The 22,947-nt window shown below is 45.6% G+C and overlaps 1 protein-coding gene across 2 annotated transcripts in view; it reads right to left on the bottom strand.

The window, feature by feature from the left end:
• Positions 1–20,711, bottom strand: part of arnt2 (aryl-hydrocarbon receptor nuclear translocator 2) — a 55,746-nt gene extending 35,035 nt beyond the window's left edge. For both annotated transcript variants that reach the window (XR_004611704.1, XM_034559815.1), the window contains exons 1-5: positions 20,337–20,711; positions 12,324–12,435; positions 9,966–10,013; positions 4,963–5,176; positions 3,661–3,874 (exon numbers count right to left, since the gene is read on the bottom strand). Coding sequence is in view for 1 of the 2 variants with exons in the window: in XM_034559815.1 (XP_034415706.1) it covers positions 3,661–3,874; positions 4,963–5,176; positions 9,966–10,013; positions 12,324–12,435; positions 20,337–20,367 (619 nt within the window). In the remaining variant the exon portion in view is untranslated. The remainder of the gene's footprint in view (positions 1–3,660; positions 3,875–4,962; positions 5,177–9,965; positions 10,014–12,323; positions 12,436–20,336) is intronic.
• Positions 20,712–22,947: the final 2,236 nt, after the last annotated feature.

Consider the following 22,947-nt stretch of genomic DNA (forward strand, 5'->3'; position numbering starts at 1 on the left):
CAGGGGAAGGTGTTACTTCACATACCGAAGTCGTACCGCAATATTTAAATCACACTGCTTCATATCCGTCATATCAGAAGGAGTGTTTTAATGAACTTTGAATACATTTATCAGTGACAAACATCCCACTGCCAAACAGTCTGTTCCTCAATTCTATTTACTGGCATGGAGTCATTCCTGTGGAGTCCCAAAGAGACAGCTGATAGGTGGAGCTGCCAGAGGAAACCTGCTCCAACAGCACTGAGGTCTCAATGACCCTCAAACTGTCAGCAACTTCTAGCACTGAGGACACCGACCTACTCACTAAACTGGTGAGGAAGGCCTGCTCCATCATTGGCTGCCAACAGGACTATAAGGAACAGGTGGAGAACATTCCTGATACTGCAGGAGAACATTCCAGATACAGGAGAACATTCCTGATACTGCAGGAGAACATTCCAGATACAGGAGAACATTCCTAAAACTGCAGGAGAACAAGGAGAACATTCCTGATACTGCAGGAGAACATTCCAGATACTGCAGGATAACAAGGAGAACATTCCAGATACTGCAGGAGAACATTCCAGATACAGGAGAACATTCCAGATACAGGAGAACATTCCTGATACTGCAGGAGAACATTCCAGATACAGGAGAACATTCCTGATACTGCAGGAGAACAAGGAGAACATTCCTGATACTGCAGGTGAACATTCCAGATTCAGGAGAACATTCTTGATAATGCAAGAGAACATTCCAGATACTACAGGAGAACATTCCAGATACTACAGGAGAACAATTCCTGATTCAGGAGAACATTCCAGATTCAGGAGAACATTCCAGATTCAGGAGAACATTCCAGATACAGGAGAACATTCCTGATACAGGAGAACATTCCAGATTCAGGAGAACATTCTTGATTTAGGAGAACATTCCAGATACTACAGGAGAACATTCCAGATTCAGGAGAACATTCCCGATACAGGAGAACATTCCAGATTCAGGAGAACATTCCAGATACAGGAGAACATTCCTGATACTGCAGGAGAACAAGGAGAACATTCCTGATACTGCAGGAGAACATTCCAGGTACAGGAGAACATTCCAGATTCAGGAGAACATTCTTGATAATGCAGGAGAACATTCCAGATACTACAGGAGAACATTCCAGATACTACAGGAGAACAATTCCTGATTCTGCAGGAGAACATTCCAGATACTACAGGAGAACAATTCCTGATTCTACAGGAGAACATTCCTGATTCAGGAGAACATTCCAGATACTACAGGAGAACATTCCTGATTCAGGAGAACATTCCAGATACTACAGGAGAACATTCCAGATTCAGGAGAACATTCCCGATACAGGAGAACATTCCAGATTCAGGAGAACATTCCAGATACAGGAGAACATTCCTGATACTGCAGGAGAACAAGGAGAACATTCCTGATACTGCAGGAGAACATTCCAGATACTACAGGAGAACATTCTTGATAATGCAGGAGAACATTCCAGATACTACAGGAGAACATTCCAGATACTACAGGAGAACAATTCCTGATTCTGCAGGAGAACATTCCAGATACTACAGGAGAACAATTCCTGATTCAGGAGAACATTCCAGATACTACAGGAGAACATTCCAGATTCAGGAGAACATTCCAGATACAGGAGAACATTCCAGATACTACAGGAGAACATTCCCGATACAGGAGAACATTCCAGATACAGGAGAACATTCCAGATACTACAGGAGAACATTCCAGATTCAGGAGAACATTCCTGATTCAGGAGAACATTCCAGATTCAGGAGAACATTCCCGATACAGGAGAACATTCCAGATACAGGAGAACATTCCAGATACAGGAGAACATTCCAGATACTACAGGAGAACATTCCAGATTCAGGAGAACATTCCTGATTCAGGAGAACATTCCAGATTCAGGAGAACATTCCCGATACAGGAGAACATTCCAGATACAGGAGAACATTCCAGATACAGGAGAACATTCCAGATACTACAGGAGAACATTCCAGATTCAGGAGAACATTCCTGATTCAGGAGAACATTCCAGATTCAGGAGAACATTCCCGATACAGGAGAACATTCCAGATACAGGAGAACATTCCTGATACAGCCCCAGAAGAACTCTCTTGAGGACCCTTAGCCGTATGTTCCCTGATCACAGATCACGGTGGTTTGTTTGGAATGAGGCCGACATTCAGGTGGAGAAAGGAAGTGAAGAGCCCAAAGCTTGGCTTTGGTACTATAACCTGCACCTGTCTCCATCATCATTAGAACTGATCCTTTCCAGATGGGCTTTGACCATTCTCTTTTGAACTCCGTACATTAGAAGTTAAAATTAAGTTATTATTATCATGACTTAACAGCAATGTTGTTTTTACACAAAGGCAAGCAACTCACAGTGGTGATAAGAAGTTCTGCCCAGAGAACATGAGAGCTAATGTGCCAGATGTTCCGCCGCACTGGAGCCGCTAATGCATTTGGAATTTCAGAAAGATAAACACATATATCCCCTCCTGTAATCAGAATATCACTCCATCCCACCACGCTGGCATTCTAAAGTAAGTCAGTCCCACGTGGATGGAGGTTCTTTTCTTTCTCTTCATTATCATTGGGTCCAACCACAGAAACTCTATTTCTCTCAACAGCATGAAAGGAAAGGTTCAACAGTTGGGGTACTTATTTCCTTGCTTTCTGAGAGTGAGGTGAGAATCTCCTGTTTGTGTCTGAGATTCCAGTAAATGGATCACATTATTCATCATTCTCACACAGAACTACAGACAGTTCCTTCTGATTCATGTTGTTCAGCCCTCCATCAGTGAGCTACAACAAAGCTGAATGAGAGAGCAGTAGAAGAAGGAGGAAACATACTGTTTTAGTTCCACTGAATGAAACTCAACTCTGAGAAATGCTGGGACTACAAGAACAAGTATGTTCTTGTGTATACTTTCTTCTGTCACAGATATACATAGAGATTACTGTGCTATGTGGATTAAGGGCCCTGCTTGGGAACCAGTGTGGTTCAGAGGGTCTCTGGGGTCAGATGGACAGACACACTGAGACACTGTGGAGCCTGCAGAGGACCATGCAGAGGAAGAGATTTAACAGACAATGCTGCCCTCTGGTGAGCACTACGAGCATGTGGAACATGTTTTATTTGACTAATAGATATTAGAGAATGACTCCAGATGGTTTCTTGTAGTTATGAGGAAGGGTAAGACGGCTCCTGCCTGTTGAAATGACGAATAATGCATTCCTTTCATCAGTGAGTGTGTATTACTGAATGAGTGTCCACTTGTGATAAAAATGTCTTGAGACAAGACAGGAAGTCGTAGAGGGGATAGGACACAGCCATGAGACAAGGACTAGATGAAGCTACGATTGTCTCTCCTGCTGCTTGTAAAGTAAGTCCAGAATAGTCTCTTTGACGCTTTGGTTTTCAGTCGCATCACAGTACTGACCCTGTTAGCCATCCGGCTCCCCTAACGGTCTGAAACCATAGTTGTGACAGTGATAGACCTCTTTCACGGCAGACATTTTGGTAGGTCATTGCAGGAAAAGCACAGGTGTAACTGATAACATTTAAAAGCTGGGGCTTTGCACACCAATAATTAACAACAGCAGTTGTACTCATAGTGAGAGTACTTCCTCTACCTGTCATGGAGTTTTCTGAAGTACTAAGCTGTTCCCTCAGCTTGTCCACGTCGTCAGGGTGGACCTGCTCATACAGAGTGCTGCCAAACCACTCTGACTGGGGATGGTTCAGCACCGGCGCCACCGAGTCCGACACGTATATCACCCGACCCGTCTCTGCAGCAACCACAAACAGGAAGCCGTCCGCCGCCTCCAGGATCAGATGCTTCAGTTCCTACAGGGAGCAGAACGACACATGAGCTCACAGACATAAACACACTACCAGGTAGGACCAAAGACATGCTCACTGATCAAACTCTGGAATGGTGTTAAAGATCTGTACTAGATGCATGATGATCATTAGGGAGTGGAGACACCAGCCACTGTGTATTCCATTTCCACCTTCACAGAGCGTGTAGGGACCACGGTTGTGCTCGCAGAGCAGAAATGGAAGAAAGGATGCTTAGCCGCTGCCTCAGTGAGCGGGTCGAGAACTAAACGCCGTACCCCATACGGAACAATCCAGTTAGCTGTGTCCGTGTTCCACAGATGGGACATCTGGACTGTAATGACTAACGGTTAGGGACACTGTGACATGCCTTTTTACCGTTGCTATGCACACACTTTACTGATTTATTTGACAAAGCATACTATAACAGAAGATAACAGCTACAAACAAGTACATCTTTACTTATTGGTGAACTTAATAGAGTATGATATTAATTTAGTGATCCCAAACTGACTTGACATTTCACCACAAATGACATTTACATAAAGAAATGTTCACAGAGCCACCTACTGGGAAATGCAAATCAGCATTACGTGACGGCATCGGATTTACATGTACTTTACATGACGTGTTCACTTCACTTAGAGAAACATTATGTATGTGTATGTTCACGTTGTCATAGCGCCCCCTACTGGCAAAAGGAACTTACACATTTTATATTATGCTGTGTTACTCTTAATTTAGTGGCTTGGGATGCTCAAAAACTCATGCAACTCTTTACACATGTGTCAAAGGATGGAAACAAATAATAGTATTTCAACATTACATGTTTTGTTGTTTGCAAATTTCTCGCCACATATCAAGCATACAGGTCAGACAGCATCGTTGGCAGTGAAAGCAAATGAATACGTCCACGCAGAAGTAAACTCTCTATTTTCCGCTTTTTGGGGATTTATCCATAGTTCACCGAGGGCGGGGCTCTGCAAATCAGCGAAATATTAGGATGTGACGCACATTTTAGTAAAACAAGAAAGAGAGCAAGGATGTATTTGTTGTGCATGGCCTGTATGATACAGATCTGGGTCTGACAGTACCTGTTCAGTGAGAAAGGAGGGCTTATAGGCCCCATCAGTGGACGTGTTGCCAGTGCCCCTCATGGATTTCATATGGGAGACAGCCATACGCAGGATGGTCAGTTTGTCAGGCTTCCGAGCCAGAGCGCTGCAGGTAGGGACCATGTCTGATAGCTCAGTGATGTACTGGGTCATTTTGTTGCGCCGGCGTCGCTCAATCTCACTGTGGTTCTCTCTAAAACAGAGAAAAGAGCCGTTTGACACTTGGAGAGCAACTAGCCAGCCCATCATCATCACATAATCATCACCACCATCACCACCATTATCATCATCATACCTACAGAGAAGAGAGGGCACAGCATGTAACACATACAGGTAAACAGCTTCATCGAGCAGCTTCTGTCCATATTCCTCACATGCAATGATTAGATGGTTCAAAGACAGACGGGAAGAACATGGGCAAACATAATGCTGACTGGTGCATTACGTTCTTCTCTGAATGATCTGCTCCTGTATTTGTTTTCATTTTTTTTTAAATAATTAGTAAATTGTTATAGATCTATATAAACATAGATATTATCCAGGAAATCTTTTGTTACAAAGAAGGTGTGAGAGGTGCACAGGTGTCATCCCGGTAATTCAGTGATTGTTATTCAGGCTTTGTTCCTTCTGTCAGCCAATCAAACGACTTATCTTCTTTTTGCCTTTACTCTGACTTTGTGGTGTGACCTGAATCTATTTTTAAACAGAACATTAGATATTTAACTCAAACTTGTATTTATTTAATTAGTTTGTTTTGTTATTGCTGATGGAATGCCTGTTCAGAACTAATCAAATAATCATATTGTCTTATTATCATAATTCCATACAAACGCCAGCAAGTTTGCAAAACAAAACCCAACCTTATTGTGTTCATGTCCAAATAAATACTAAAATAGTGCACAAACTGTGCTAACTAAAGAGCCTTATATAAGGAATTTGATTTAATCTTGTTTGTTTTCCTTTTATTTTATTTATTGTAATGAATGTTGTGTACATCACCTAGAGCACACATCCCCATGTTACTGTTTTAGGTTCCACTGAGTAAATACAATTACATTTTAAAAGTAAGGTAGCAACAGGGAACAAACACATGTTATGATTAAGTCACTTGGATCACACCAGTCAGCCAACCGCAAGGCAGACTTCATCTCAGGCTTCGCTATCAAGCAGTGGCTGGACTTCCTGGCTCTCACTGAGACCTGGATCACACCAGACAACACATCAACCCCTGCTGCTCTCTCCTCGGCCTTCTCCTTCAGCCACACACCCAGACCCTCTGGTCGGGGTGGTGGCACAGGTCTACTCATCTCACCCAAATGGAGTTTTGCTCTCTACCCGCTTCCATTCACCCCACTGTCTTTTGAGTTTCATGCTGTGACGGTTACTCATCCGGTTCATCTAACTATTGTCGTTCTCTACCGTCCTCCTGGTTCCTTTGGAGACTTCTTGGAATAACTAGATGTCCTCCTTTCAAACTTCCCAGAAAATGGCCCCCTGCTCATCCTTCTGGGTGACTTTAACATCCAGACAGAGAAGTCATGTGACCTGCTACTCTTACTGTCTTCCTTTGCTCTCTCTCTCAGTCCTTCCCCTCCTACTCACAAAGCTGGACACCACCTTGACTATATGTTCACCAGAAACTGCTCTACAGCTAACCTCACTGTAACTCCACTTCATGTTTCTGACCACTTCTTCATCTCGTACTCTCTCCCACTCTTTGGAACTGACAACCCTCCCACAACGGACTCTGCACCTGTCCGTCGCAACATCCGCACCCTCTCACCCTCTCACCCTCCTCTGTTCTGTCAGCCCTCCCTTCAACCGATTCCTTCTCACTCATGCAGCCTAACTTTGCCACTGACACTCTCCTCTCTACGCTGTCGTCCTCTCTTGATTCTCTCTGTCCTCTTACGACTCGAAAGGTCGTCAAGTCCTCTCTGGCTCCGTGGCTGTCCGAACCAGTGCGCGCCAAGAGAGCCACTATGCGAGCATCGGAAAGGAAATGGCGAAAATCCAAACACACCAGCGACCTGCTCGCCTATCAATCTCTTCTCTCCTCCTTCTCTGCGTCCATCTCTGCAGCCAAAAGTCTGTTCTACCAATCCAGAATCAAATCCTCTTTTTCTAACCCTAAAAAGCTCTTCTCAATTTTTTCCAACCTCCTTGACCCCCCTGGTCCCCCCCCCTCCCTCCACCCTTCTACCAAGCCACTTTGTTGACTACTTTACATAAAAGATAGACGACATACACTCTTCATTTACTAATCCATCTTCTATAACTACACCTCCATTAACTTCACCTTCTTCCCCCTTGTTTTCCTCTTTTATCCCCCTGTCTCCTAATCAAGTTCTTACCTTGGTAACCTCTGACCCCCCGACCACCTGCCCCCTTGACCCCATCCCGTCTCACATTCTCCAGTCTATTGCTCCGGACCTTCTTCCCTTTCTCACCCATCTTATTAACACCTCCCTCTCAACCGGCTGTTTCCCTAACTCTCTGAAGGAGGCGGAGTCAACCCTCTCCTGAAGGAACCCACTCTCGACCCGTCTGAAGTCAATAACTACAGACCTGAAGTCAATAACTACAGACCTGAAGTCAATAACTACAGACCTGTCTCTCTCCTCCCCTTCCTTTCCAAAACTCTAGAGCGAGCTATCTCTAACCAAGTCTCCTCCTTTCTCCACAGCAACAACCTTCTAGACCCCCACCAGTCTGGATTCAAGGCCACTCAACAGAGACTGCCCTCCTTGCTGTCTCTGAGCAGCTTCACACTGCTAGAGCAGCCTCTCTCTCCTCTGTCCTTATCCTTCTAGACCTTTCTGCTGCCTTTGACACAGTGAACCACCAGATCCTCATGTCCTCCCTCCAGGACCTGGTATCTCAGGCTCTGCTCTCACTCTTCTCATCCTACCTCACCGACCGCTCTTACCGGGTAACCTGGAGAGGATCTGTGTCTGAGCCTTGTCCTCTGACTACTGGGGTCCCTCAGGGTTCAGTCCTTGGTCCTCTTCTCTTCTCTCTGTACACCAACTCTCTCTCTCTGTCATTCTCTCTCATGGCTTCACCTACCACAGCTATGCTGACGACACCCAACTGATCCTCTCGTTTCCCCAATCTGAAACACAGGTAGCAGCACGAATCTCTGCCTGTCTGACTGACATCTCTCAGTGGATGTCTGACTGACATCTCTCAGTGGATGTCTGACTGACTTCTCTCAGTGGATGTCCGCTCACCACCTGAAAATTAACCCGGACAAGACTGAACTTCTCCTCCTTCCAGGAAAAGGCTCTCCCACCCACGACCTGACTATTAACTTCAACAACTCAGTGTTGGCTCCGACTCCGACTGCCAGGAACCTTGGTGTGACACCTGTCAGTCAACTCTCCCTGACTGCCAACATTACCACAACAACACGCTCCTGTAGGTACATGCTGTACAACATCAGGAGAATACGACCTCTTCTCACTCAGAAGGCGGCACAGGTCCTGGTCCAGGCTCTGGTCCAGGTTCTGGTCCAGGCTCTGGTCATCTTACATCTAGACTACTGTAACTCCCTCCTTCAGGTCTACCTGCTAATGCCATTCGACCTCTACAGCTCCTCCAGAATGCAGCTGCTCGACTGGTCTTCAACCTCCTAAATTTACCCACAATCCTCCTTCACTGGTTACCGGTGGCCGCAGCATCCGTTTCAAAACATTGGTACTTGGGTACCGTGCTGGGAACAGATCGGGTCCGGTCTACATCCAGGACATGGTCTAACCTCACACCCAGTACATGGTCTAACCTCACACCAAGGACATGGTCTAACCTCACACCCAGTACATGGTCTAACCTCACATCCAGGACATGGTCTAACCTCACACCCAGGACATGGTCTAACCTCACACCAGGACATGGTCTAACCTCACACCCAGGACATGGTCTAACCTCACACCCAGGACATGGTCTAACCTCACACCCAGGACATGGTCTAACCTCACACCCAGGACATGGTCTAACCTCACACCCCACCTCGTTCACTTCGCTCGGCTTCTGCCAATCGGCTTGTAGCTCCTTCTTTTCGAGGTAAACACTCAACAAAATCACGACTGTTTGCTGTGCTGGCTCCTCATTGGTGGAACGAGCTCCCCATTGACATCAGGACAGGAAGTCTCTACATCTTCCACCGGAAACTAAAAACACATCTTTTTCGACTATACCTTGAATAGGGAAGGTAGAGCCGTAGTAGCACTTCAGTAGCACTTAAATGTCCCTTACCGATACCACTTTGTAGTTTAGCACTTTAGTAGCACTTAAATGGCTCTTACTGATAGCACTCTGTAGTTTAACCTTATTGAAGAAATTGTACTTGCTTGATTCTTGTTGTTCTGAGTTTGGACTCATGGTTTAATCACTTATTGTAAGTCGCTTTGGATAAAAGCGTCAGCTAAATGACATGTAATGTAATGTAATTATATATAATTATTAGAATTATAATAGGGTAATGGATATTTGGGGAAATAAGTGGTCTAAATACCTGAGTTTAACTTGTTAAACCTGTCTGATAGTTGATGCCCCCGACAAGACTACAGAAGCAAAAGAACAGCAGTAGAAAGTTGAGTCTCATAAGCAACCGAATGCCTTATTGTCAAATATTTCTGTATGCGGATCTAATCAGATCTAAATGTGACTAATTGAATTTGAGTAACGTATATTATTTTATATTTTTTTATTCAATATTGGAATGTGTGTAGTAATTAGTGAAGCCTAAAGTACATGACACATGAGCAAACCCCTCTGCTGATGAGATGGGGAGTTTCAAACAGTAGTGAAGGTAAGATGCAGTGACAGAGAAGCGGAAGTACCTCTTCAAAAGGAAAAAGACACAACATTTTCAATGAATGGGGAAAAGGTCATGAAGTGTCCAAGCAACAGTCACTAAAAAGTCAGCAACTTTAATTTAGCATTCACACAGGGTCGGTGCTTTCTTTCCACATGCTCACCTGGAAAATTTGCTCGGCCCCTCTCCATCTTCGTCATCAAAGTCCATTCTGGGAAACAACCACAAGAAACATAGTTAACACATCGGTTAGACTCCACAGCTGACAGCTCTAGTGACTGGATCCCTGTGCTTTCTATAGTATACAGTATGTACATCCACAGCAATAACTTTAAACAGCTGTAAACAGTTTGAAGCTACCGACTTCTCCCTCATTTGGTTCTGCTGCTGCAAAGCCATCAAGTTGTGCCTGCTGATGGATAAACCAACAATGTGTTCACCGGGCCAACAGTTGATGACTCCTGATTACAGAGCCAAGGCTCTCATCTCAACACCATCGACCCCTCAGTCACCGTGACACAGTTTGAACCAGTCCTCTGTGACAAGAGTTAGCTGACGTGTCATGCTGGTTAAAGACAACATCAAAACAACTCAGGAGCAGAAATGCAATCGGAAATCTGATAGGGAAGGAATCGCAGCATCATTCTGAGATACATGTCTAGGAGAACATTATTAGCAGATGTGTTGCGACTGTTCAAAGAGCATCTCAGTGTAACAGCATGGTAGGCTGTACAACTGCACACACTTAAGTGTTTCACTAATCTGGTCATTGACAGTTCATTTAGTTAGCAGGTCACCCGGCTGCAGCTAAGGAAATGGAACACAGCTGTGTTTTGGGGCGCTGCCAAAATGGGGAGACAATTTGAGACCAGCTATGATGCATGTAAACATGACTCAAACATTGGGGCTTTTGGATCTCTGTCCAGAGGGAAAGTTGTCAAGTTGGCAACTATGTGAGCGTGTGATATCCCCCACATCTAACTGACCAGTCTTTGGGGAGGCTCGTCCGGGGACTGTGGGACTGTGTTTGTGCCTCTGCATTCATTGTCCCCATGTAAACAAACATAGTAGTTCAAACTGGATTATTATTCTGAATCCACGTGTTGTTAAGAAGTTGAGGGGTTATGGAAAAATTCACTGATGGCTGGGTCATCCTCCTTTTTTTTGTAACTCTATAAATATTCTTGGGGGGGGGATAGAAACTCTTTCAGTTCAGTATCAGGATGGTCCACAGGATTCTGCAGGTTGAATGCATTGCTTTGGCCCCTGAGGATTAGATTCACAAGGTACTGAACTCCTGTGCGGGGCCCTTTACCCTGCTTTTTCAACACTAATGCAGAACCAGAAAAGGCCATTCACATGTCGAAAGAGGTTCCATTCATTATAGAGTTTGAGAACTATTCGTCCAAACTGAAACTCCTTGTTTGCAGTGCTTTTTTTACAGGGTTCGATCCCCATAGTTCATGTTGAAGTGTCCTTGAGCAAGACCCTGAACCCCCAGGTGCTCCCCGGATGCTTCACTGCAGCCCACTGCTCCTTAATAACTAAGGAGGGGTCAATGCAGAGAAGAAGTTACCCACAGGGATCAATACAAGTGTACATTTCTATTTCTTTTTTTGTTATTCTGTTGACAGAAAACATTGCATTGCCACCATTCTTTGATGATGATGAGCAGATGATCGCACAATTTTTTTCTCTCTCTAAAGAGCGTTAGGATCTGCTCCACCTGAAGCATAGCGGCAGAACAAAAGATTAGTGCTGCAACAATTAGTCAATTGATTGATTTGTCAATCATCAGAAAACTAATTGTAAACTAGTTTAATAAGTGACTATAAGTGTCTTATCATGCAAAAATGCTAAATCATTTATTTCATCGACAATATAAACTATATGTCTGGACAGTTGTTCAGACAAAACCAGAATGTCACATTGGGTTTAATAGACCCAACAATGCATTCAGTGTAGGGCTCCCCCTAAAGAGGAACTGTTGTCAAATTGCAACTGCAATAGCTACGTGTCAACCAGTAGAGGGCAGTAGAGTCCTGAATCCATCAACAATACACTGAATGCATTTTTCAGGATCAGTTCATATTTAATATCGTTTTAATGTTTCTTCTTCTTCCTAAGGTGCTATTTTTGTACCATGGCTGAAAAAACTAGTCAAACAGCAACACTGCTACCCCATTAACCAGTGTGCTTACTGAACAACAGAGCATTAGCAGGTTAATAAATAACCTGCTCCAGGATGCTCGTTTTCTAACAAAGTTGCTAGAAGCTCATTTACAAGGACTCGTATTTTGAAAAGCCAGGTTAGCTGGATAGTCACAAGCAGGGCTTTCACATGTGCATACAATGTCCAGCTCGGGACCCGGGCTGCACACTTGAAGCTGTAAACTAAATGATATGACTGTACTGTGATGAAACGCATCAATGCTGGTGTTAACATATATGTAATATGTGAAAGGTGTATTTCAGACCCTGCTATAAACATGTTTTGACTTTGTAGCGAGAAGATACTCACCCTCCTGATCTCCTCTTGCCCCCGCGGCCTGGCACAGCTCCTCCCATCCTCACCTGACCGCCTCCTACTGCCCCCGGCATCGCTACTGTCCCTGGCAACTCACTGCCCATCTCTGGAAGATACAACATCACCTCAGGGTTAGCAGAGGTATCACATTGCCATTACACATACAGCGTTTCCCATTTGAACAATTACTTTCAAAATTATGAACATTGTCTGTACAAGTATACTCTGTGTTGTTGTCCGCAACTCTTATAAAGTGTGCTTCTGCTTACTTTAAAAGTAAGTTCTGTTCTCAGTCTCCACGGATCCTTCACTGATGAATTGCATTGCACTTTTCTCTCAGTAAACATTAGAAAAGGGTTCCATCATGATGAACACAATAAACCATGTTGACAGGCTAATCAGTGAAGGACATTATAGTGAGAGACATCAGTTTACAGTTAAGCTGGGGGGATCAATCAAATCTTATTTTCATTTATGATTATGAAAAGAAGATAATCATGTCATACTCTTGGGGTTTTGTATAGTGCGTTTCCTGATTTATTTTGAAAGCCTCTCCACTTGCGTCATGTTTTGGTTGTACTTCCTGCCTCGTTGATTATTTTGACCTGCTCTTCGTTGTCACCCTCCTTCCCTGGTGTTAGGGATACTGTGAATGAATATGTGTTAGTTAGTTACTCCAGAACACTGACATAACAAACATGGATGACATGCTAACAGTGGAACCTCATCCAAGTTTTTCACGCCAAGCTAAAAGTACTTTCATTTGCAGAAAAATGGGTTGAAATGGCAAAAATCATCCCTTCTAAACGTGGACCTTAGGAGTAGAACAACTGAGATGTGAGCGATGGATCTCCACAGAGCTCCAGTGAAGTCTGGGGCTGTGGTTAGCAGCCTGGATAGCAAATTATATCTGATGTTTTAAAATACACACATTTTCCAGCACAGGCCCATCACGAAGTGTGTATTCAGTAATGTCGACGGAGATATGCATGCTGGCTGTTCCACCTGTGTCAATATGGCTGAGAGGAATTACACTGTGTTCCAATTTAGCCTGCAGCTTCCTCTCTTCTCTCTTAAACGCATACACCAATCCATCCCATTTCCCTCCATCTCTCCGCTCTGCACACCAACTCACTCACTCATTTCGTCAGATGCAATGGATAGGCCAAACAAACCCTCCAGTATGCCCTAGTACACCAAGTAACAAAGTTAATATTTGATACAGTGTGCAGTCCTCCCCCTCCCCGTCTTCCCAGAGTCTTCCATCATTCATTCATGAAGTGGGTTTCACTAACACACGGCTCTAAACTAGCGTTGTCTGATGAAGAGCTTCTTCATCTGACAATCAGCAACACTGCTGCCTTTCTCCTACCAGTCTAAATAGAAACTTGATTACACACACACACACACACACACACACACACGTGGGCTACAATCCACAGTGCACTTCACCATTCAAAGTTACACCTGTGCCATGAAGAAATACATTGGTTTCTAAAGTGAGTTCCATTTTTCTGCTCAAATATGAGAACATTGATGCCCAAATCCTCCATAGGTCCCCCGTGGGGCTGTGTGATGTGTTAACAGCAACAGTACTGTCTTCAGTACCCGTCTTCAGTACCTGTCTTCAGTACCCGTCTGTCTTCAGTACCTGTCTTCAGTACCTATCTTCAGTACTGTCTTCAGTACTGTCTTCAGTACCTGTCTTCAGTACTGTCTTCAGTACCCGTCTTCAGTACCTATCTTCAGTACTGTCTTCAGTACTGTCTTCAGTACCTGTCTTCAGTACTGTCTTCAGTACCTGTCTTCAGTACCTGTCTTCAGTACCTATCTTCAGTACTGTCTTCAGTACTGTCTTCAGTACCTGTCTTCAGTACCTGTCTTCAGTACCTATCTTCAGTACTGTCTTCAGTACTGTCTTCAGTACCTGTCTTCAGTACTGTCTTCAGTACCTGTCTTCAGTACTGTCTTCAGTACCTATCTTCAGTACCTATCTTCAGTACTGTCTTCAGTACCTGTCTTCAGTACCTATCTTCAGTACTGTCTTCAGTACCTGTCTTCAGTACTGTCTTCAGTACTGTCTTCAGTACCTATCTTCAGTACTGTCTTCAGTACCTGTCTTCAGTACCTATCTTCAGTACTGTCTTCAGTACCTGTCTTCAGTACCTGTCTTCAGTACTGTCTTCAGTACCTATCTTCAGTACCTGTCTTCAGTACTGTCTTCAGTACTGTCTTCAGTACCTGTCTTCAGTACCTGTCTTCAGTACTGTCTTCAGTACCTATCTTCAGTACCTGTCTTCAGTACTGTCTTCAGTACCTGTCTTCAGTACCTGTCTTCAGTACTGTCTTCAGTACCTATCTTCAGTACCTGTCTTCAGTACTTGTCTTCAGTACTGTCTTCAGTACCTGTCTTCAGTACCTATCTTCAGTACCTATCTTCAGTACTGTCTTCAGTACCCGTCTTCAGTACCCGTCTTCAGTACCCGTCTTCAGTACTGTCTTCAGTACCTATCTTCAGTACTGTCTTCAGTACCTGTCTTCAGTACTGTCTTCAGTACCTGTCTTCAGTACCCGTCTTCAGTACCTGTCTTCAGTACCCGTCTTCAGTACTGTCTTCAGTACTGTCTTCAGTACCCGTCTTCAGTACCTGTCTTCAGTACCTGTCTTCAGTACCTGTCTTCAGTACCCGTCTTCAGTACTGTCTTCAGTACCCGTCTTCAGTACCTGTCTTCAGTACCTGTCTTCAGTACCCGTCTTCAGTACTGTCTTCAGTACCCGTCTTCAGTACCCGTCTTCAGTACTGTCTTCAGTACCCGTCTTCAGTACCTGTCTTCAGTACCTGTCTTCAGTACCTGTCTTCAGTACTGTCTTCAGTACCCGTCTTCAGTACCCGTCTTCAGTACTGTCTTCAGTACCCGTCTTCAGTACCCGTCTTCAGTACCCGTCTTCAGTACCCGTCTTCAGTACTGTCTTCAGTACCCGTCTTCAGTACCCGTCTTCAGTACCTATCTTCAGTACCGTCTTCAGTACCCGTCTTCAGTACCCGTCTTCAGTACTGTCTTCAGTACCTGTCTTCAGTACCCGTCTTCAGTACCTATCTTCAGTACCGTCTTCAGTACCCGTCTTCAGTACCCGTCTTCAGTACCCGTCTTCAGTACTGTCTTCAGTACTGTCTTCAGTACCCGTCTTCAGTACCCGCCTTCAGTACCCGTCTTCAGTACTCGTCTTCAGTACTGTCTTCAGTACCTGTCTTCAGTACCTGTCTTTAGTACCCGTCTGTCTTCAGTACCTGTCTTCAGTACTGTCTTCAGTACCTGTCTTCAGTACTGTCTTCAGTACCTGTCTTCAGTACTGTCTTCAGTACCTGTCTTCAGTACCCGTCTTCAGTACTGTCTTCAGTACCCGTCTTCAGTACCTGTCTTCAGTACCCGTCTTCAGTACCCGTCTTCAGTACTGTCTTCAGTACCCGTCTTCAGTACCTGTCTTCAGTACCCGTCTTCAGTACCCGTCTTCAGTACCTATCTTCAGTGCCGTCTTCAGTACCCGTCTTCAGTACCCGTCTTCAGTACTGTCTTCAGTACTGTCTTCAGTACCCGTCTTCAGTACCCGCCTTCAGTACCCGTCTTCAGTACTCGTCTTCAGTACTGTCTTCAGTACCTGTCTTCAGTACTGTCTTCAGTACCTGTCTTTAGTACCCGTCTGTCTTCAGTACCTGTCTTCAGTACTGTCTTCAGTACCTGTCTTCAGTACCCGTCTTCAGTACCTGTCTTCAGTACCCGTCTTCAGTACCTGTCTTCAGTACCCGTCTTCAGTACCCGTCTTCAGTACCTGTCTTCAGTACTGTCTTCAGTACCCGTCTTCAGTACCTGTCTTCAGTACCCGTCTTCAGTACCCGTCTTCAGTACCTGTCTTCAGTACTGTCTTCAGTACCCGTCTTCAGTACCCGTCTTCAGTACCCGTCTTCAGTACCTGTCTTCAGTACTGTCTTCAGTACCCGTCTTCAGTACCGTCTTCAGTACCCGTCTTCAGTACTGTCTTCAGTACCCGTCTGTGTCTCTGCTAACACATCATCAATGTGGCTATGATCTCAGTCAGGCTGACAACATTACATTATAAGGCAACAGTTCTTACTTTTAGACAGTAGTCAGACTTTTTAGGCTTTAAAATAATATTTCTTTGAGATGGTGTTACCTTACGAATATATCAAAATAAATCTTCATTGTTGCTCAATCACTCTCCATTACAGTCTGTGCATCTAATCAATCTATTGCACTGTAGCCTAATCTAGTTGCTATGTACTGAACATGGATAAGTATATGTACTATGATACTCTGAAATATTTACTACTTTGACTTAAATAGAGACTGTTGACAAAAACTGTATTTGAAGTAAAAAAGCAAATATTCAGCATATTATGTCATTAATTATGTTGTCAGGTCGTACAACTGGTAAACGTGCAACCAGATAAGACATTAACTTAAAGCACATAGGTGTAAATAACTATTTCATTGCATGTATTCATTTGTATCATTGTTTTTCTCAGTTTAAATGTCAAATTGGATGCTGAGGAAACGCAAAACCTGGCCAATAGAATGCAATAATCTTAATTTATTATAAATACAAAACACATACACTAATTAGATGTGTGTTTGGCACCGTCAACACTCTAAGAGATACTTGCCAAAGATTTCCGTTATAATGAATAGTAAGAAAATATGTATACATTCTGTTAAAAATACATATAACCACTTTGAAAGGTTGTTTCAACACAGATATGCATTACAACCAACAGTGACCTTATTTGTCAAGTGTTTCCGGGTTTCTTTGGTGCCGTGTCTTAAAAGCACATAGCAACAGTGGCTCAGAAGCCTGGTGTGAACTCACATCTTCAGACAACCACAGGCTAAAAAGCCCTGAGGTGAAATGCATTAATGAGCCTGTGGAGAAACCAGGGGGATGGTTCAATCACGGCTCTCCCTCTGACAAGGTTGTTCCTATTCTCTCTCTCTGGCCTGTCATCGGCCTTCTGTCCAGATGTCTTTTCCCAAACCACCAAGTCTATCAAACAGCCGCCGGACATTTCACACTTAAAACAGACAATTCATATTCCAAACGCAATACACAGACATATATTCAAAGTAGTTTCTTTAGTAGTTAAAAAACATGTCTTGACATCCAATACTTGAATTACATTATAATCAATGAGTCAATAATTCAAGCTCTATTGAGTAAAAATGTGTATTGGGCAATGGTAAATTAAAACGTTACAACAATCTGTTCAGATGTAATTTTAAGACTAAAATGTGGTAAAAAAAATTAATAATTAACCAAAACTTCTACTTATTTCCGTGAATCTCTCTCTCTCTCTACGCAGCATTCTTAATCATTCAACATGTTATATGTTTTTTATCACATAATGAGATAAAAATCTTATGTGAATTTACAAAGTTATTGCTTTTGGATTTTGGATTGCTTTAATTAAAACAATGTAATCTGACTAAATGGTAAATGGTACTTTAACAGGTTGACTTGGCGCCACCTGCCCATCAGGATTTTAACTAAGATTCACACAACATGCACACACCGTAGGCACAGCTACGGGAGCAATTTGGGAGTCTTGCCCAAGGACACATCGACCTTCATCCGCCAATCCTCTGATTGAAGGACGACAAAACTAAAAGGGTGAAACTATTAAGCATGTTTGTTTTTTTAAACTAAGACTACTGTATTATTTATCTATTAAACACTGATGAAGTGTATTTAGACACTATTACAATCCTGTATGCCTGTCTCTTTTGCACTGCGGCGTACCCTTATCAAACCCATTCTAACAGTAATAGAACATTGATATTGAATATTAACGTCAAAAACAATTTCAGTGCTAATCTCAGTGTCAATGCACACACACAAGAGCTGAAGAAACAAAGCAACTAATTGTTGCAAATACTTTGGACAAAATGGCAATATTTAAATATAGCCTCGGGCTGTACAGGATAGATAAAGCTTCCAAGCTTCTTCCATATAGATATTTGCCATTTTTGCTTGAGTAATTAATCGATTACTGGAATAGTTGTGGCTTGATTTTCTGTTGATTGACAAATCAATGAATGGAGAAACCATTCAGTAGTCTTTAAATGGTACGGTCCTGATTCTGAGCATGCAGCCCTCATCAGATCATTCCACTTGTCATGTTTCACATGCTCTTACACCAATTGGATCTGGGTGACGGCCAGCTGGAGATAATCCCACGTCCGGGTATCTGATCTGAGGTCAACGCACCTGGCCGTACTGCCATGCCACGGGAAACAGTACAGCTGATCACAGATCAGCAGGCTAACTGTGTCCTCCTCTGGCTACAGCAGGACTAATTCTAACTCGGTTTCATCAGCGGCGAGCGGCGCTGCACGTAGCGCTCATTGCACACTTTCCTCAAACATCTGAGGATCGTTACATTGCAACAGAACATGCAGAGGATTAGGGTCTTATGGTGCTTCCACACAAGATAACGTACTCTCAACTACAATGCCTTCACTTTTAACAAGAGAAAGAGGGATCATTTGGTGTTGCCTTTTCACACTCCCTCTTTTATCTGGCACGGGTTTCTTTCTCATCTGTACATTGTTCATTCTAACAACACCTCATCTCATCACTTTGTATGCAGCCGAGGTGCCAATAACCAGACCATTCTTTATTTATATTCCCTTTTCATTTACATTGCCAATGAGGTGGCACAGAGCGCGAGCTAGAGTATGCATGACATGTTTTTATATGGAGGTCTCTGTGTCCTTTACACAAGATGAATTACTTGATTTGGACAGCTCCTTTCATCTCGTATACGCCGATACTTATATCATCCTATTTGTAGAAGTGAGAAGCAAAAGCTGATGAATAATAACAGCGTTAAGGCATATCCACAGTGACATTGCTACAGTAAATGACTTAATTCAACTGTAATGTAGTAAGTAATTGACATGGCAGTGGACTCTGGACATGTTCAAATGATGAACGACATCACGGGAACAGTGTGTAGTTATCAGTTTAAAGATGGTTGTGCTATATGTGTTCAACATAATGTAGTCCAATCTGTTGGTGAGGCACACACACGGGGATTCGGTCTCAGCATCATCTTGGCATGGGGAGAACATCCCGCAGCCTCCATGTCAACATGCACCAATGGACTTCCTTTGTTTAACCGGACACGCAGAACAACGCCGCAGAGCTTCATGCAGGACGGGTCACATGGACGTCGAGAAGTCCATCGGCCCGCATGTGAACTACCGAGGACCACGTCTCCCGGCCCATCCGGACTTGTCATGAGTCCCCACAGAGGGGCAGGACTGTGGTCAAAACGGGCTTCTGAAAGTTCACATCTTATTCAATGTCCGTTACCGGGTGGCTGGGAGATGCAGAACTGCAGACTGGCTTTAAAGGGATCGCACGTACGCCAGGCCAACATCATAAGACGTGTTGACATGGTCGCATATCAAGTAGCCACGGTTAGCATGTCGCCCGTCTCCCCGGTGTGGATGGAGCGGGGCGAACGAGCCCTTTCTGCCCAATAACGAGTCAACAGGGACGCGTAGGACCGGCGAGGTGGCAGCCTGCCTCCCTTTCCACAACAAGTCATTTAAAATGTCAGCGATGTACAGAGAACACGAAGGGCCGGGCTGGAGGCAACGATATGCTAAATACCTTTTGTACCGCTGAGCGGTCCCGAAAGGAGCGCAGTTAGCTTACGCGAGCCTCCCGAAGCGAAACACGACCCGCACGGGAATGCATGTACACCACCAGAGAACCACCAGAGAACCACCAGAGAACCACCAGCTCGTTTCCACGCGGAAGTTAGCCGCAAAGCCGAGAATGTAGCGATGTGGTGGGGGAAGGGGGATGGAGCCAGGCTTCGGCGGCCTGTGGGCGCTTCAGCCCGCTTCAGTACAGACAGCTTTCTAGTCCCGAGAACAGCACACATTCCGCTTCGGCCCAACAACACACTCGGTACCGACTTACCGGACGGGTTGACCGCGGCGGGAGTTGCCATGTTTCCTCAATGGAGAGAAATAACAAAACGGCAGCGATGGAGATGACGCACAATACGGCGAGAGTCCCCCGGAGAGACCGTCTAAACTCCGCGGAATTGGCACGCGAGGCTCGGCCCAGCCGCCTCACATCCGTCGACGCGGAAGAAAACGAGTCTCGGTTCAGACGATAAAAAGCCGTTTTGACTGCGCTGGTTTAGTAACGTGAGAGAGAGAGAGCTCAACGGGAATGTCTCCAAGTGCACATTTAGTGAAATGCAAGATGTCTGAGTGGTAGCACCGCGAGACTTTAGGGTTGCTTGAATAAATTAATGTTATGCCGTTTGACTGGCGCAGCGATGGATGCGACGAGCGACGTACGCTGGTTGAATTACTATGCGGAGTTTGAGGTTGGGTTCGGAGCACTTTGTTCCGTTGTTGGTGTCAAGATGTGTCTTTTTTAATGCAACGTGTGTCCACTGCCCGGAGCAGCTGACCTGGGTCACCACGAAGAGAGGAGCTGGGTCACCACGGGGAGACGAGCTGGGTCACCACGGGGAGACGAGCTGGGTCACCACGAAGAGAGGAGCTGGGTCACCACGGGGAGAGGAGCTGGGTCACCACGGGGAGACGAGCTGGGTCACCACGAAGAGAGGAGCTGGGTCACCACGGGGAGAGGAGCTGGGTCACCACGGGGAGAGGAGCTGGGTCACCACGAAGAGAGGAGCTGGGTCACCACGAAGAGAGGAGCTGGGTCACCACGAAGAGAGGACCTGGGTCACCACGAAGAGAGGAGCTGGGTCACCACGAAGAGAGGAGCTGGGTCACCACGGGGAGAGGAGCTGGGTCACCACGGGGAGAGGAGCTGGGTCACCACGGGGAGAGGAGCTGGGTCACCACGGGGAGAGGAGCTGGGTCACCACGAAGAGAGGAGCTGGGTCACCACGGGGAGACGAGCTGGGTCACCACGAAGAGAGGAGCTGGGTCACCACGGGGAGAGGAGCTGGGTCACCACAAAGAGAGGAGCTGGGTCACCACGAAGAGAGGAGCTGGGTCACCACGAAGAGAGGAGCTGGGTCACCACGGGGAGAGGAGCTGGGTCACCACGGGGAGAGGAGCTGGGTCACCACGGGGTGAGGAGCTGGGTCACCACGGGGAGAGGAGCTGGGTCACCACGGGGAGAGGAGCTGGGTCACCACGAAGAGAGGAGCTGGGTCACCACGAAGAGAGGAGCTGGGTCACCACGGGGAGACGAGCTGGGTCACCACGAAGAGAGGAGCTGGGTCACCACGGGGAGAGGAGCTGGGTCACCACAAAGAGAGGAGCTGGGTCACCACGGGGAGAGGAGCTGGGTCACCACAAAGAGAGGAGCTGGGTCACCACGGGGAGACGAGCTGGGTCACCACGGGGAGAGGAGCTGGGTCACCACAAAGAGAGGAGCTGGGTCACCACGGGGAGAGGAGCTGGGTCACCACGAAGAGAGGAGCTGGGTCACCACGAAGAGAGGAGCTGGGTCACCACGAAGAGAGGACCTGGGTCACCACGAAGAGAGGAGCTGGGTCACCACGAAGAGAGGAGCTGGGTCACCACGGGGTGAGGAGCTGGGTCACCACAAAGAGATGAGCTGGGTCACCACGGGGAGAGGAGCTGGGTCACCACAAAGAGAGGAGCTGGGTCACCACGGGGAGAGGAGCTGGGTCACCACGAAGAGAGGAGCTGGGTCACCACAAAGAGAGGAGCTGGGTCACCACGGGGTGAGGAGCTGGGTCACCACGGGGTGAGGAGCTGGGTCACCACGGGGAGAGGAGCTGGGTCACCACGGGGAGACGAGCTGCCCGACAGGCCTGGGTTCTTTTTCAACACGATGCTCAGACAAACCAAGATGTCAGCCTTGCACATGTGAAGTCACAGTTTTTAAAGTCTAAATAATGTAGCTTATTTCAGATAGAAATAGACTGCTCTTTTACAAACAGTGGTGGAAGTCATTTAGTACATGTACTTAGTACTGCAGCCTGTCAGTAGGCTGGTTTACTTGCTCTAATCTGCCCCAAACTCGTCGTGCATGTTAACAGTCACGGCCTGAGGATATCGATAAGCTTATTTTCCATCATAGTCGAAGCGCCACCTGCTGGCGAAAGAAAATCAGCATTACGCGACAAACGGTAAAACGTCCGACCGGCGGCCCCGCGTTCTCGGCCGAGCGGGTCGGTGCCACCGACTGTGACGGCCCCTGATCACAGCAGGTGTGCGGGACAGAAGGCATGATGCAGCGCACCTGGGCCGGGACCTGGCGCAGATGAGCGAGGACCCGTTCATCGCTGCTCGCAGCTTTAATTTCCTTTGATATTTTTGTCATTAAATTTGCAATGATGGTTGCTGGGTCATGTCCAATATCAAGTCTCTATTTGATCATGATGAGACAATTTTATATATATATATATATATATATATATATATATATATATAGCAGGTTTAGGCATAACATCTATCAAGGCTGACATGCTGAGCCCATCTGCTTGTTGAGTGAGCAGTGATGTCTTTCAAAAACACAAAAGCTGCAGTCATCATTATAGCGTGCCCTGGGGCCCGTCATAACGTGTTAT

The sequence above is a fragment of the Cyclopterus lumpus genome, chromosome 3, assembly GCF_009769545.1.
Source record: "Cyclopterus lumpus isolate fCycLum1 chromosome 3, fCycLum1.pri, whole genome shotgun sequence".
NCBI lineage: Eukaryota > Metazoa > Chordata > Actinopteri > Perciformes > Cyclopteridae > Cyclopterus > Cyclopterus lumpus.